This window comes from Sander lucioperca, chromosome 20 (genome assembly GCF_008315115.2).
Source record: "Sander lucioperca isolate FBNREF2018 chromosome 20, SLUC_FBN_1.2, whole genome shotgun sequence".
In the NCBI taxonomy this organism is placed as follows: Eukaryota; Metazoa; Chordata; class Actinopteri; order Perciformes; family Percidae; genus Sander; species Sander lucioperca.
In genome coordinates, this window is record NC_050192.1 from 25633771 (window position 1) to 25648923 (window position 15153).

At 39.4% G+C, this 15153-nt stretch overlaps 2 protein-coding genes across 8 annotated transcripts in view; one reads left to right on the forward strand and one right to left on the reverse strand.

Moving 5' to 3' along the window:
• Positions 1-974: 974 nt before the first annotated feature.
• Positions 975-9632, forward strand: LOC116054768 (HMG box-containing protein 1-like). Of its 2 annotated transcripts, none has more exons than XM_031306491.2 (13): positions 975-1074; positions 2194-2300; positions 3419-3520; positions 4708-4903; positions 5518-5644; positions 6834-6945; positions 7076-7185; positions 7403-7559; positions 7644-7788; positions 7898-8016; positions 8202-8385; positions 8474-8615; positions 8713-9632. In XM_031306491.2, exons 2-13 carry the CDS (start codon positions 2210-2212, stop codon positions 8728-8730), a joined length of 1503 nt encoding a protein of 500 aa, XP_031162351.1. In that variant the 5' UTR covers positions 975-1074; positions 2194-2209; the 3' UTR covers positions 8731-9632. The 2 variants fall into 2 exon arrangements, with proteins under 2 accessions (XP_031162351.1, XP_035852269.1); XM_035996376.1 differs by having other exon boundaries at positions 1031-1074; positions 2194-2296; positions 3339-3520.
• A 5094-nt stretch (positions 9633-14726) lies between these two features.
• Positions 14727-15153, reverse strand: part of LOC116054766 (receptor-type tyrosine-protein phosphatase zeta-like) — an 87290-nt gene continuing 86863 nt past the window's right edge. For all 6 annotated transcript variants that reach the window (XM_035996374.1, XM_035996375.1, XM_035996373.1 and 3 more), the window contains one exon: positions 14727-15153. This exon is cut by the window's right edge and continues 319 nt beyond it. The gene's annotated coding sequence lies outside the window, so the exon portion shown is untranslated.

Genomic DNA, 15153 nt, shown 5'->3' on the forward strand with positions numbered 1-15153 from the left:
CCACTGGAGGGCAGTGAACACTCACAATTCTACTTCTGTCAAGGGGTCAGCTCCACCAGCATCAAGGATCTCCTGACCACTAAACTGTTCAAACCCTTTTTTTTTTTTTTTTAAACCAATACTGATGTTACTCTTGATATATATAATAATCATCTTAATAATAACATGTCCATATTGATTATATGATTGTTAGGGAAACCAAGACCGTCTATGCTTGCAATTAGTTTTTAAGCCGGTTTCGTGTTCTCGGCTTCCGTAGATTATTTATTATAATTACAATCTTTTTTACCTTGTGTTAGCCAATTTATTATGATTTGGCAACACTTCTTTTTTTTACTACTGTCTTAACTTGACTGAACTAAGGATGTATTCGATAGATAGGGACTGGAACTTTTTTTTTTACCGTTATACTTGTATTTCTTGATTACAAGTTATTGTAAAGTAACAGTACTTCTACATGGGTACAATGAAAGTGTTACAAACATGTGTCTGAAACACAGGAGAAGGCCATTGTCTTTAACCAGGTTACTTGACTTAAACTACCTGTTGTACTAGTTGCACTGCATGTGTGGCAATTGTGCTGAAGGCTATCTCTAGGTCTATGTTTTCAAACCTTATTTTTATTGTTCATGTTCACAGTCTGTTTTTGTCATGACACACCAGCACTACACTACATGTTTTTAGTCTGAATGTGAATATTGTATTATGAACATTTCAGTTCTTTAAATTGCTATTACATAATCTTCTTTGTGAGATACTTTTTTTTCTTTTACCTATCTTGTTGATACAAAATACTGTAATTACTCAAAAAAACAAAAAAAAGCTAGGTTCATTATACAGGAGATTAGATGTTTTTGAATTGTCACCTGTGGTACTTTTGATTAAGCCATCTTTCATAATTTTAACCCACCCAATGTTTTATTGTTGTGGCGATCATAATAGAGAGAACAAGCTGCACTGAACTGACCAATGAGGATGAGAGGAGCTGTAGAATAACATCAGGTTTGGCCAATAGGATCGCTGGAGAAAATGTGTTTATACCAGCCCCCTTTCCCGTACAAGGCGACTGTTTTGGTGAGTTGAGATAAGTTAATTTAAATATTTATGGGGTTTAAAGCGTTACATTTAAGACGTAATTACACCAATTTAATGATTTACTCCTGAACCTGGCACACGTGTAATAATGTGAAACTGACAACGTTGAATTTTTGGCTTAAATGCAGTTTCGCTGCTCTCTCCGTGAAGCTTCATTGTTGACGAGTTGTTTTGTTGTAACTACATTTGCGCAATAGAATGGCTCGTCCATTTTAATGTACTTCACCGTGTTTTCACACCCCGAATCTCTTTAATGTCGTTTATGGGTCCGGTAAAACACAGCCGCTGAAGCTTTTTTCTCATTTTCGTCGACGTAACTTCAGTATTTAGCTAAACGGCACTTTTGTTTCGTGACAACAAAATAACGTTGCTTCGTCTGAAGTTTATCGACGTGTAAAACGTTGACACGAGCACTATCGAATAACAGTCGATAATGGCATAATGGTCAGTGTATTCTGGCAAGTTAATGTCGTGCTTTTTCTTTTATTTTACTTCTTTTGAACTACTTACTTAAAATGTATTATCGATGCCCTTCTCTTGAATGAATGGGCTTTTATATGCGCATGCGTGCAGGATCTAAAGTTTATAAACAAGAAATGAGTCACATGACAAGAATATTGTGAAATATAAAGACTGAACACGCTCTTATGTTTACATGTTTAAAACGGAATATTTCTACATATTGTTTAAAGTGAACTGGCAAAAAGGCCGGAGCTTTGAGAATGTGTACACTTAGTGTAGGCTATTATTATACATGTAACTAGCCCAGTGTTACCCTATGTAACACCCCCCATTTATACCCTATACATTGGGAGGATTAAGTTTCTCTCTCTGTGTGTGTGTGTGTGTGTGTGTGTGTGTGTGTGTGTGTGTGTGTGTGTGTGCGCGCGCGTGCGTGCTTGCTTGACCTATGGGAGTCTGATGTATGGCTAATGTTGATACAGATGCCGGTAAGGTTTAGAGTTACCTGTGAGTTATATTTTCTACCTACAATATATTACCTATATGCTTCAATTTAATCATTTACTATCACGCTAATAAAGTCAGATGTGTTGGCTATAGAGTATGTACAGTTATTGAACTGTCTGCATGTTTCAGTGCCTGTGTGGACATCATGGTTTGGGAGGTGGTGACCCCAGCTGTGCCGTCCAGTGAACCCAAACATCACAACATGCGGCATTCTGAGCCTCAGGGTGAACACACAGGTACGACAGAGCAGTGAGCTGCAGCGTTAACTTTATAATTACTGACACAAAACTCTTAAAAAGGTACTCCAGTGATTTGGTATTTCACTCCATACAGTTGTGGGACTTAAAAGAGACAGATTAAAAGGAATGGTCCAAATCAAAGCAGCAGAAGCCAAGATATCCAAACTTCGAATCCCTAGTATGAGACTAGATTTTTTTATTAAAAACACTCATCTATAGTATCTTTTGTTAGACCCTCCCTGCTTGGTCAACATTTGCATCCTTCAAACTCCACGTAAACCTCCTGTTTGTAACTACTTACTTACTTTGGAAGGCTTGTCCAGAGCTACAGAAGACATACAGCTGAGTAAACTGAACGTTCCTTATCACTACCAACCAACTGCCAGGCTAATCTCTGAAATTGCAAAAGCTGTTGTTTGCAAGCCTTATTATTTTATACTAATATATAATAATAGGCGATGTGTTGATAATGATATTAAATTATTAAGGCAAATTTATTAATCTAGCACATTTCATACCCAAAGGCAACCCAGTGTGGTTTACAGATTACACAGAATAAATAAAAAAATAAAACAAAAGACAGAAGAAAATGCACACCGAATGAAAACAGAAAACTAGAACTGCAAACAGTTATGATGGGGTCCAAGCCTCCCCGGCACAAGTCGCCCCCGACGACCAGCTGAGTCCTGCGGAAGTCTAACCCAACGGGTGACGGCGGCAAGGCAAACGTCGGTGAAAATTGCAAAGTGTGAGCTGAGAAAATTCATTAAAAGTAATTGTACAAAGGTGGGTCTTTAGCTTATATTTGACAGTAATCAATCTTTCAATCAATCTTTGATTTGATTTGCAGTGAATTGCATTGAGTTTAGAAAGTTGGTTCTTTATTCAGTTCTCCGTGTTTTACTATTACTGTCCGTACTACAATACTTTGCAATTCTACTCAGTAAATCACTATGTGAACCTAATACCGTATCTTATAGCTAATAAGAGGCCACTTTAATCTATGAACAAATTAAGAAAAATGCTGTGAAATTTAAACAAATACATCCTGTAAAACTAGCCGAGTGTGCTCCCTCCGCTGTGATCTTGTGTCGTGTGTCTGGTCTTACCTTCAGGAGTGATGGTGGATGCCGATGGAGACCAATCACTGCTCTGCTGTGAGGAACACCTCCCCTCCTCACCTGGCTTCCCCACCAGTGACAGTTACATGGAATACGGTACATAAGACACGGGCATGCACCGGGCTTAACACAGCACATGGATGAACAGCTTCAAGTTTGTTTGCTTTTCAATTCAAAGACTTCATTTCTGAACCATTTATCAGTTTCATGTGCAATATCTGTTATTATTCACCGCTGCTACTTATATTCACACTACTTATTTATGTTCGTACTGTATTTATGTTGACACTGCACTACAATAGAATTTGTACAATCAATTGTTCTAGAAACAATCTGTTTTTTGCATACAGTACATGGATGAGTGGAATGTGGATACATGGTATATGTGGATGAGTGGAGACAGAGAGTGTATGGTTGGGGAGGTGGGTATGTAAAAGTATGAGCATGCATGAGTGTGGTTTAAGATTCTGTGGAGTAGAGGAATACTGTTACTAGTAGGAGTTGTACTCCGATTGGAGTATGAAATTACACAGTATGCTGGTGTATGTATTTCTTCTTGATGGAAATAATAAAAAATAATTATAAACAAAAATAAAAAATAGAAACAATCTTTTTAACCTAATCTTACTTTACTTCTCCTTAATTTTTTTATTTCTTACTGTAGCAATGTTACTTTATCAGGGTTGCCGTGGGGTCATAAAAAGTCTAAAATTTCAAAATCAATATTTTAGGCCTTAAAAAGTCTTGAATTTGCCGTTCTATTGTGTTCTAGGTCTTAAATAATTTTAAACGGGTCTTAACTTTCCTACGTCCATGGAGCGCTGCCTCTAATGCTCTTTTTTATTTTTAATTCCGTGGTGTTGTAGTTCTTTCTCTCAGTGGTGCAAATATAATTTGCTGTATTACAACTACAAATGAGACCAACGTGCAACTTATATTACAGCCAATCAGCTTTTCGTGTGATTGGCGCGAGTCTTTCGGATTGTACTACAGATATAAAACAGATTTTATTCTTCAGCTATGGGGAAGTGCAAGTTTAGCGATACCTGGCTTGATGAAAACTGAATTCAGGGCTTAGTTGATGTTTGGATATAGGTCTTAAATTTCATTCATAATGGTCTTAAAAAGTCTTAAATTTGACTTGGTGAGACCTGCAGGAACCGTATCGACTCGTTCTTTTCTTACTCTTGAATTTGACTGTGCAGCAACTGCAACTAAACAATTTCCCTGAGGGGAATCCATGAAGTATTCTGATTCTGAAAGTGTTTGTTTTCTCCTCCTAGACGACCTCCCAGACCTGCAGGTGGTTCAGGAGGAGGCGGAGCCAACAGCACCACCTGTCTACCCGCTGGACTTAGGTGTGTCCCACCAGGAGCGACGTGCGCACGCCCAGCCTCCTGACACACACTGGCTGACTCAGCTGGCTCACATCGCCACCGGACCTCAGAGCCCACTGCTACAAGAGTCTCCTCACAGCAGGTACCTGGGCTTCCTTCTGAAACACTCAGGAAGTAGGAATATAACAACTAATATATGGTTGTAATGTGTCACAGATGTAAACAAACAAAAATAACTTATAAAAAGTCTGGGAGATGTTGTTTTTCCACATTTTCTAAATGCATTTAACATTTTACACAATTCTATTTCACGATGTAGTTTCAAATCCTGCCTCTTAGTGATAGGAAAATAATTCTGGTGAACACCTTTATTGTAATTTATATTTTTGGTTTAAAATGTCAAATCTAAGAACTTTCACTATATCAAAATATCAATATCAGGCTGAAAATGTGTAATTGGTATGTTATTGTAGAATGTAAACTATTCCTCAGATTGTAAAAAAAAGAAAAAAGTCAGAGAGACAAAACTGAGGAATTGACCTCGGTTAGCTACAACCTAGCTTTGAAGCTTTTAGCCTCACTATTACAGGAACACCACTTCTTCTAGATCTGCCATATTACACCAGCCCTACAAACTGCCCCGTGTCTTTCTGTCCTACATAATGTAGTACAGGTCTTTGGATTCTCTGTGTTGTTGGCAATCGGTGCTACGCACTCACAGCCTCCATTCCACTCACAAGCCTGTGTTATTTTCAGCTCCTCTTCGGTCTGCCTCTCCAGCGCCAGAAGCAATCTACATTCCTACTCTCGGCCTCCTCCCCCTCACCCCAGCAGCACCCTGTCGGCCCCCAGAGGTCATGGCAGGGAGCGTCGGCGTAGCAGGGTAGAGCTCATTCATTGTTTACCTGCTTCCTCTCTTTGCTTTATCATCCCTCTGTCACTGTCATTAATGTGAACACAATATCTGAAGAACAAAAAAGGATCTGTTATTATGTTTTAACCATAGACTGTAAAAAAAATAATGGATTGAACCTCCGGGTCTGAAAAGTGAAGCCAATGCAGAATCTGCCTTAAACCTGCATTATAACTTCCAGCAGGGGGCGACTCCACTGGTTGCAAACAAGAGTCTGATTGTATAGAAGTCTACAGGAAAACAAGCCTACCTCTCACTTGATTATAACGAGTTTATGTCCTTAATCACTAGTTTCAAGTCTTCTTCAATACAGCATGATGCTCATTTAGTAAATTATGGTCTAATTTATTTAAAAATAGACGATAAAGCAGGGGATGCTTTAGGGGCGTGGCTACAGGCCAACTTGTCAATCATAACAGAGGCTTAGCAATGACTAACCACGGCACTGTGTACATTAAAATAGACCTGAACTTGTTTTTGGGTGGTGTCTTTGTATCTTAAACTTTGACCCTCTCTGTGTGTTCACTTCATCGAAGTTGATTGGAACATTTTGGTCGCCTGAAAGTGTCTAGTGAAGTGTTCGGTAGCACCAACCAAGCTATCTAGCTAGCGCTAGCCTTAGCTGGTAACTTAAGGGAAAGTCCGCCAATTTTCTGTGTACGGCCGTACATGCAGATGAATGGTGCCAGCACCTGGACGTCTGTGTTTACCCGCCAGTAAAACTGCACCAGGTGACTCGCTTCAGGCAGCTGAAAATCTGCAACTTTCCCTCCTTGGCAATTAGCTCAGCACAGTGCCATTGAAACCATAGACGGCACTGGTTTAGCCACGGCAACCTCCCCAGCTTCAACCTTTCTACCAAAAAATCATCACGTCCGCTAATAAAAAACAAACAAAAAAAAAACAAGATGGCGATGGCCAAATTGCCAAACACAAGGCTTCAAAACTGCAGTCCACAAACCAATGACTGTTGCTACGTCCACTATTTTTACAGTCTATGGTTTTAACTTACTAAAACTGACTCCCCTCCAACCATGTGCCATAGAAAGCTGTGTGTCAATAATGAGCTGCTGCTGTGTTTGTACAAACCCACATTTCGTGGCTCATGGGTAGCTGCTAAATCCTGAGTCGTGCCTGACAATGCGTCATGTTTCCACAGAAGAGCAGTGAATGTGGTTCTGCAGTGTCAACCAGATCCTCTCTATCTGATGACGAAGACATGGGCTGGAGCTTCTCCTGTCCACCCACGGCCTGGCACTGCTTTCTCAAAGGTAGAATCACTTTTGCTGCCACCTCACACTGGGTCATTGCTTTATTTTCCCCTCTGTTGGGAAGACGTACATGTGAGATTTTATCTGAAGCTATTGTTTATATCTCAGAGCAGCTATTCTCTGTCATCAGGCACTCATCTGCGCTTCCACCGCGGCTCTAATGTGGAGTGGCAGGACGTCGAGGACCTGGACTCTGCTCATGAAGACTCTGGTGATGAGGAACAGCCCAGATCTCTGAAGGTACATTATGCAAGAAGCTTGGGGCTGCGCTTACAGCCTCTGAGTTCACGGTGTACTTTTTTGATTTGGTGTCCATGTTAATGCAGTGTGTCCGGACTGCTCTCAGTGGTGTTGTATATTTAACAATAGCAGCAGCAATCTGTATCATTTAAGTGGAAGGAAACTGGAATAAAGTAATTGTACATAATGAGTAAACGCACTGCTTGCTCTTATGCAGAGTTATGGCTCTGAGGGTCTGCAGCTGGTGGAGCATTCAGAGATTGTGTTGTCTGGTCAGGCTGTCCTACAGCTGACCTTTGACCCCGGGGCATTCGGACACACCCCCATGACCGCCCGGTGCCAACTTGATCACCCCTTCTACGTCAAAAACAAAGGTAGGAGTGATGATGACGAGAAAACACGGCAACCGTTGAAAACATTATACATCGATTTAATTGTTCTGTCTCACTTTCTGTTAGGGTGGACGTCGTTTCACCCGAGCTTGACCGTGGTGCGTTATGGGATACCGTGCTATGAAATGGAGGTGGGAGACGTGTGCCTTCCTCCAGGACACAGAGATGCCAAACACACTGACGACTCACAGGTCTTTGACACATTCAAGAGGTAAAATAGGCACCTGTTCTAAACCTAAAGCAGCAAAAGGCCGATCAGCAGATAAGTTAATGTGTGTGAAACTCTTTTTTTTTTTTTTTAATACGCGTGTCTTCCTCAGTTATGATTTCACTCCTCTGGACTCGTCTGCGGTGTACGTGTTGAGCAGTATGGCCAGACGGCGGCGTGCCTCGCAGTCCAGCGGAGGAGCTGTTTCTCCAGATAGAGACACATTACAAGGTACAATACTTCACATCTTCAGATACTCCACTGTGTGAATAAGCAGATACATTGGATACAGGCATCAGTCAATTTGCAAAAAAACAAAAACACACACACTACAAAAACAAGCAACGTTGAGAATGCATTTTATAAAAAAAGAAAGAAGCTAACCTGTCGATTGTGGATCTGCGTAAAACCTGCAGACACCCCGAGTCCCGGTCACTCCCACTCTCCTCGTCAAAAGCCAACCAAAAGCCAGCAAGCCAGCACAGCAGGAAGTAATAATGCCACGCCCAATAGGTGCAAGCGGCCAATGAACGCCTTCATGCTGTTTGCCAAGAAGTTCAGGGTGGAGTACACACAGATGTACCCAGGCAAGGACAACAGGTAGGTGTGCTCTGTGTCTACATGTGTGTGTTGTGAAGCCGTGATGCGTTTAAATGTTTAGTGTAAGGTAACATATGTGGTGTGTCAGAGCGATCAGCGTCCTCCTTGGGGAGCAGTGGAAGAAAATGCGAAGTGAGGAGCGGCGGACGTTCACCGTAGAGGCCAAAGCCCTTGCAGACGAACAGAAAAGACTCAACCCAGACTGCTGGAAACGCAAACGAACCAACTCTGTAAGCATGCACGCACGCACGCACGCACGCACACACACACACACAGCTTAATCCAGTGCTTTATACTGCTGTCTAATTTCTCCTCTGTGTCCAACAGGGTTGTCAGGGAAATTAAGGATGCAGACAAGAGGAGAGAACGACCGACACAGCCTGTAGGAGTACACACACACACACACAGAAATGACATAGAACAGAGAGCATAACCTAATACACTGCTTTAATATTATCTCTTGTTAACAACAGACCCTTCTTGATCTCCCACAGTGAGGATTTGATTTTTTTTTTTTTTTTTAATTCTCACAAAGAGTAAAAAGAGCAACAGTGTCTGTTTTTTTTGGGACATTTTGAGCCGTCACTTCCCTCTGTATTGCTTTTAACAGGTGCTAAATTACAATATAACATTTTAAATGGTATAAATCATTATCTGTTTATAGTCATTATGTCAAGTTATAAATCATTATATTTTAATGCTACAGAGCACCGTAGCGTCTATCTCCATATAAACAACATTACAAAGCAGGTCAACTAGGTTTTATGTATGACTGGAGTTCATCTCTCCATAAGTGATTTCAGAAATGTGACAATTCAAAAAGAGATTCTGGTCATTTTCCGTTTCTCATCATGAGCTTGAAACAGGTGGAAGATGTGGTGCTGTAGCATTTTAGGTAAACTAGAGACTGTAGCTATTTTACCAAAGTTATATATTATATATAAAGAAATATATATAAAGTATGTTCTTGCCTGTACTACTTGCATTTGCACTCAGTGTATTGCACAAGACTACGTATTTTAACTTTGCTTTTGTGTAATTTATCATGTAATATTTAGTTATTCAACAAATGTACACCATCAATTCTCAAATAGTGGCCCAGGGGGTTTTATTTACCTCAACTTAAGAGAGAATCAGAATCATAATTCTCCAATTTAGAACTATGTTTTTAACCATATATTTAAGTAAAAGAGGTTATAAACATAAAAAGGGGGCAGAATCTCTTCACTTCTTTGGAAGGCTTTTATTTTGAAAAAGGAAAACAGTGTGGAGTTTTCCTAACAGTTGCTCGAGAAAGTGACAGCCATTGTAATATAGAAACTAGCAATAGCATTTTTTCACCATGCCATTTTTTGTTTTATGGCTTTTATTTGAGAATTTAGGGTAATTAACGGTCCCATGACATGCTGCTTTTTGGATGCTTTTTTTATGCCTTAGTGGTCCCCTAATACTGTATCTGAAGTATCTTTTATATAGACCTTAGTGGTCCCCTAATACTGTATCTGAAGTATCTTTTATATAGACCTTAGTGGTCCCCTAATACTGTATCTGAAGTCTCTTTTATATAGGCCTTAGTGGTCCCCTAATACTGTATCTGAAGTCTCTTTTATATAGGCCTTAGTGATCCCCTAATACTGTATCTGAAGTCTCTTTTATATAGGTCTATGTGGTCTCCTAATACTGTATCTGAAGTCTCTTTTATATAGACCTTAGTGATCCCCTAATACTGTATCTGAAGTCTCTTTTATATAGACCTTAGTGGTCCCCTAATACTGTATCTGAAATCTCTTTCCCGAAATTCAACCTTGGTGCAGAATTACAGTCACTAGAGCCAGTCCCACAATGAGCTTTCCTTAGGATGTGTCATTTCTGTTTCTGTAGCTATTGAGGAGGAGAGAGGGGGGGGGCAAGGTGGAGGGTGGGGGTGTGACCTTGACCAACTGCCATGCTTCACTTGTTTTCAAGCCATGATGTCTCTCTCTTTCTCATGGGTGGGCCAAATTCTCTGGGCGGGCAAAGCAGAGAAAGGAGAGGTAACCTTCCTCCTTATGACGTCATAAAGGGAAGATTCCAGATCGGCCCATCTGAGCTTTCATTTTCATCAAGGCAGAGCAGGATACCCAGGGCTCAGTTTACACCTATCACCATTTCTAGCCACTGGGGGACCATAGGCAGGCTGGGGGAACTCATATTAATGTTAAAAAACCTCATAAAGTGAAATGTTCATGCCATGGGACCTTTAATATGTATTGTCACAAAGGACATCAAATGACATGTTACAGAAAATTGCCACTATAGCACAGGAAGCAGGATGACACAAATTTATCAGCTACATCTACACAGCCGAAGTGTCCTCGATGCTAACGTCTTTATGTGCCATAATACTTATTTCTTAGCTATGTCTTTTTTCTTTTTTTTTTTTATCAAAGTACAGTATGTTTGTGTATAATCAGTGACATTAATACAGGGGAGGCTTGATTGAGCTTCACTCAAGACATTTCCAAAGAAAGATGGCTTTCACAAATAGTGAAATGGAAATAAGTTTTTCTCAGTGTTTGTTTGTTTCCCTGACAAAATCATATCCAGCAAAAGCAAAATAAACCATGTATTGCTTGAGGTTTATTTACCCCAATGAGTTTTAATAGCTTTACTTTGACAGGTAGGAGGGGAAGAGACAGATGAGATCAAAGCCATTGGGAAGTTGATATGTCACAGATGTTGCAAACAGTGAACTCATTGCCATAGTAATTTGATATTATCAGAAATCAGAAAAAAAACATAAGATGTTATGTTTTAAATTAGGATATTGGTGGACTTGCACACTGGAATAATGTTGCCATTCAGCTCTCGATGATGAAGGTCTAGGGAAATGTTTGCTAACTGATCCTCATGCAGTTTGAGTTTAAAACAAAGAGTACTGTTTTATGAAGGTCTGGAAAAAAAAAAAAACATGTTAGAGCCCCTCAAAATGTACTTATGGGTACAATGAAACATTAGGGTGAAAATTGGTATTGGATTAAAATGTTAATGGTTAAAACGAAGCCTATGGTATCATGGCTGTTTTCTTGCCATCTATTGTGTTAAAAAAAAAAATGTCCAGACCCCCTTTATACTTGAACCAAAGGTCTGGCTAAGCAAAACATCTGTCACCAAGATAGTAAAAATCATACCCCAAATATGAACCCAGCCTCGGTTATGTGATATTATCTCTAGTACTGATTACACGTAAACACAACCTCTGCAAACATGAACATCATTTGGAAAGTGACGGGGATGTGGGAGCCCAGATGTGTGAGGTTTTAGAAACATCACATGAAAAAGGGAAGTTATATCCATGCAGAGTGTAAAGTGAAAGCAGGATGGGGATCTTATTATGGTTGAAATGCTCGAAAGCTCTGCAGAAAGTAAAAAAATAAATACATAAATTAAAAAATACACCCAGGGTGGGCACTCGTATTCTCACTGCATAACGAGGTTTATTCTTAATGCACTATATACACTTTATCTTATGTGACTGCTACAGTATAATGTGTCATGACAAATAATATGATTACACAGAAATATATATTTTTGGTTTTGACTTAATCTTTGTTAACCTTCCATGGTCTTTACTATCATGTAAATGGTTGATCAGGGAAGACAATGCAATACAGTGTATTATAATATAAATAAAAGCATGGTACATCTGGAATCCTATTTGTTCTGTGTATTGATGTGTCGAGACGGTTTAAGAGAATGAAGGTACAAAAATAAGTTTGGGTCTAAACAAGAACATTTTATTTTTTTCCCTTCCTGGAAAAAGAAACAAGTTTAAAATCATAAACAAGGTTGGAAACAAATCTTAAATCGTGTCGCTTCAACCTCTTGCTTTTTTTTTACATACTGCACCAGTTCATGGCTGGAGATAAAGGTATAGACATTAAGCTGCTACTTTAATCATAAAGGTAAAAAGAGATAACATTCCATTAAAACTATGAACATAATCAATATATCCAGGCTAAAATGATCAAATAGAATCCACACAGTTATACTGTATATGTGTAAATGACTAGAAAATCACTTCTTTTATATAGTAAAATAGAAAATATATAGAGATACATTATAAACATACATAATTTGGCCTTATGATGTATTCAGGGATATTTACACAAAGAGTTCAGACATTATGGTTAGATCTGGTTTGAATCGCTGTCTGGCTCAGTAACAGCAGCCTCTATGATTTGGGCCATTCTGCATCCCCAGATGAAGTAAACAAATGGTACAGAGTGGACGCAAAACAGGCACAGATAGAAGCGGCAGCATTGTTTGAAAGTGATTCAGAGGTTGATTGTTCACAATGGAAACAGCTGGACTCCCTCATAATGAAAACAGTCATAGCTAGTGGCACAGGGATGCACAGGAAGTCTCAGCATCTGAATTTCATTTTCAGTCTGTGCAGTCAAAGGTTTAACAGAATGTCAGTACGTTCAGCTTTTTCTTTCCACTGATTTGTCTCAACACTAAATGTTTGCAAAAATATGGCAACTGTCTCAGCTAAATGATGTACTGAATTTCATATCGCCGATTCTAATGATTGCTAGTTCATGACTTATCAGGTTCACAGGGACTGTCGTGTTTGATACTCAAAAAGATAGATTTTGTGTGGATTGCATCTTTTACAAAACAGCCAATGACATGTTTCCCCACTCCGCAATAGAAAAAAAAAAAAAAAAAAATCACAGCTCATTATTTTGGCATATTAGTCACACAGTTTTTGTATCAAAACAGGTTTAGAGTACAATAACATGAATTACAAAAGGCACGGGGAACCAGAGACCATGGAGCCAGTGGCAACAAGACATGAACAGAGAAATTCAACAGCAGTCAATTAAGTGTCACTAGTCACTAGGCCTTAAGAGATTTTGGTTATTCAAAATATTCCTCTAAATAAGGATACGTGGTAGTTTGAGCCCCAAAATCTGCTGGTTAATGTGTAGGAAAACAAAAGTTTAGGAGAATGCATCATTTTCCTTTTTCAACATTGAAGTCGTCTTGTTGTTCTACTATCACTTGCATCTAATATAGTTCTATTTGTTTTGCCTGTTTCAATTTTTATTCATATTTATTTCTGTCTTTTAGAAGACAGAGTGATGAAAAAGGCAAAGAGACCACTAATCAAAGACATAAATGTTAACAAAAGATTAAAATAGACATAAGTTAAGAATTTAAGGTAGGTCTGTTGTTGGAATTAAACAGCTGACTCCTTTCATCATTAAGAAAAATAATTTCCAATGAAATGAGAAATTCATTTTAGGTAGAAATTTGTTCATTTTAAATACACCAACAGGTTTTTGGCCTCTCCTCTCTGCAGCTTGGTACAACTTTCTAATAATGAACCTGTTACAAAGAAATTGTAACTAATCGCTTTAGTAATGGTTGATAAATCATTTGCTAATTTCTTATAGATTAGTTATCGGGTTGGCAAAAATCCCATTGGCTTGTGTTTGTCCTTTCTACTTGTTAAAAATGCAGTTATACAGTACCAGTCAAAAGTTTAAACATGCTTATGGGAAAACGTGTCCAAACTTTTGACTGGTACTGTACATCTTAGTAATTCATTCAAGTTATATTATGTAGGAGGTATCGCTTACCCCTTAATTCTACCAGGCGCGTCTGTGCAAGACACTCCGCTCCTGAGATGCTCCCAGTGTGGTCTGTATGGCGAACGATGGAACAAAACCACGGCCTAACCGAAACGCGGTGCATCTGCGCCTGGTGGAATCCAGGCTTTACGGTTTGTAAACAGCGTTCACAGTTGGCCCCTCCTCCCCGGCTAAATGACCCAGAGAGAGAGAGAGAGAGAGAGAGAGAGAGAGAGAGAGAGAGAGAGAGAGAGAGAGAGAGCAGCGGTGGTCGAGCTAGAGGGAGCGCCGCATGAAGCAGTGAATCAGAGGTATAAAACGTTTTCTTTTCTGATTGTTTCACAGCGTTTACGTTCCAAAGCACAAATAAACACACCCATACCTCTGCGAGAAGGTGCCAGATTGCTAGATTCAGTGTGAATGCAGATCTTCATCTGTGATTAAGCGGCGGTATTGGAAATGAGAACTGGCTGCACGTCCTGCAGGCTGTTATTGGCTGTGGGGTTACGCACCCATGTGGGGCTCAAAGGCTTTTTGTTGACGCCCATAAACGTCCCGCACTCAGCAAAATGAGAAGAAAAGAGAGAATCACCACGACAAACTTCTAGTAGGTCATCTATACATTGTTTTTTTTTTGTAAAATACTTCATAATATACCCTTAATAAATGTCATTGAGTTCTCACTTTCTAATAAGCCATTGAGAACGTAGTTATAATTTGACTAAATGGATTTTGGTCCAATATCGTCCAAAACCCTTTTCCACAAAGAACTGTCTGACCAGTCAAAGGGAGTTTAACAACCTGGCAACACAAACATTGTTTATTTAAAGACATATAACTGATTTATGAAGCATGAGTACATTATTTATTAACCATTTATAACTAAAATGAAATCCTTTATAAGCAGTGCCTTATTAGAAAGTGGTACCTTTGCCCTTTTAAAAGGATGAGTCACATCATGGCCGGTTGGTCACTGTGTCTGACATGAGGGTTAAACATCAGAAATAAGCTCTGTGTCTGGTGGATTCTGTAGCTCAGCTCTGCTGTGCATGCTAACGCTGACAGTATGACACAGTAAGTAAAGGTTAGCACTTTTAATGACCTGTCTAAACTAGCCACATGCTCAGACACAGAAATAATGGTGTTC

What these genes read in the sequence shown, in the direction of transcription:
- LOC116054768 (XM_031306491.2), top strand. Translation starts at nt 2,210, where the DNA reads ATGGTTTGGGAGGTGGTGACCCCAGCTGTGCCGTCCAGTGAACCCAAA. An exon ending in GCCTCAGGGTGAACACACAG is followed by an intron (nt 2,301 to 3,418) that starts GTACGACAGAGC and finishes TCTTACCTTCAG; the next exon opens with GAGTGATGGTGGATGCCGAT. An exon ending in AGATAGAGACACATTACAAG is followed by an intron (nt 8,017 to 8,201) that starts GTACAATACTTC and finishes TAAAACCTGCAG; the next exon opens with ACACCCCGAGTCCCGGTCAC.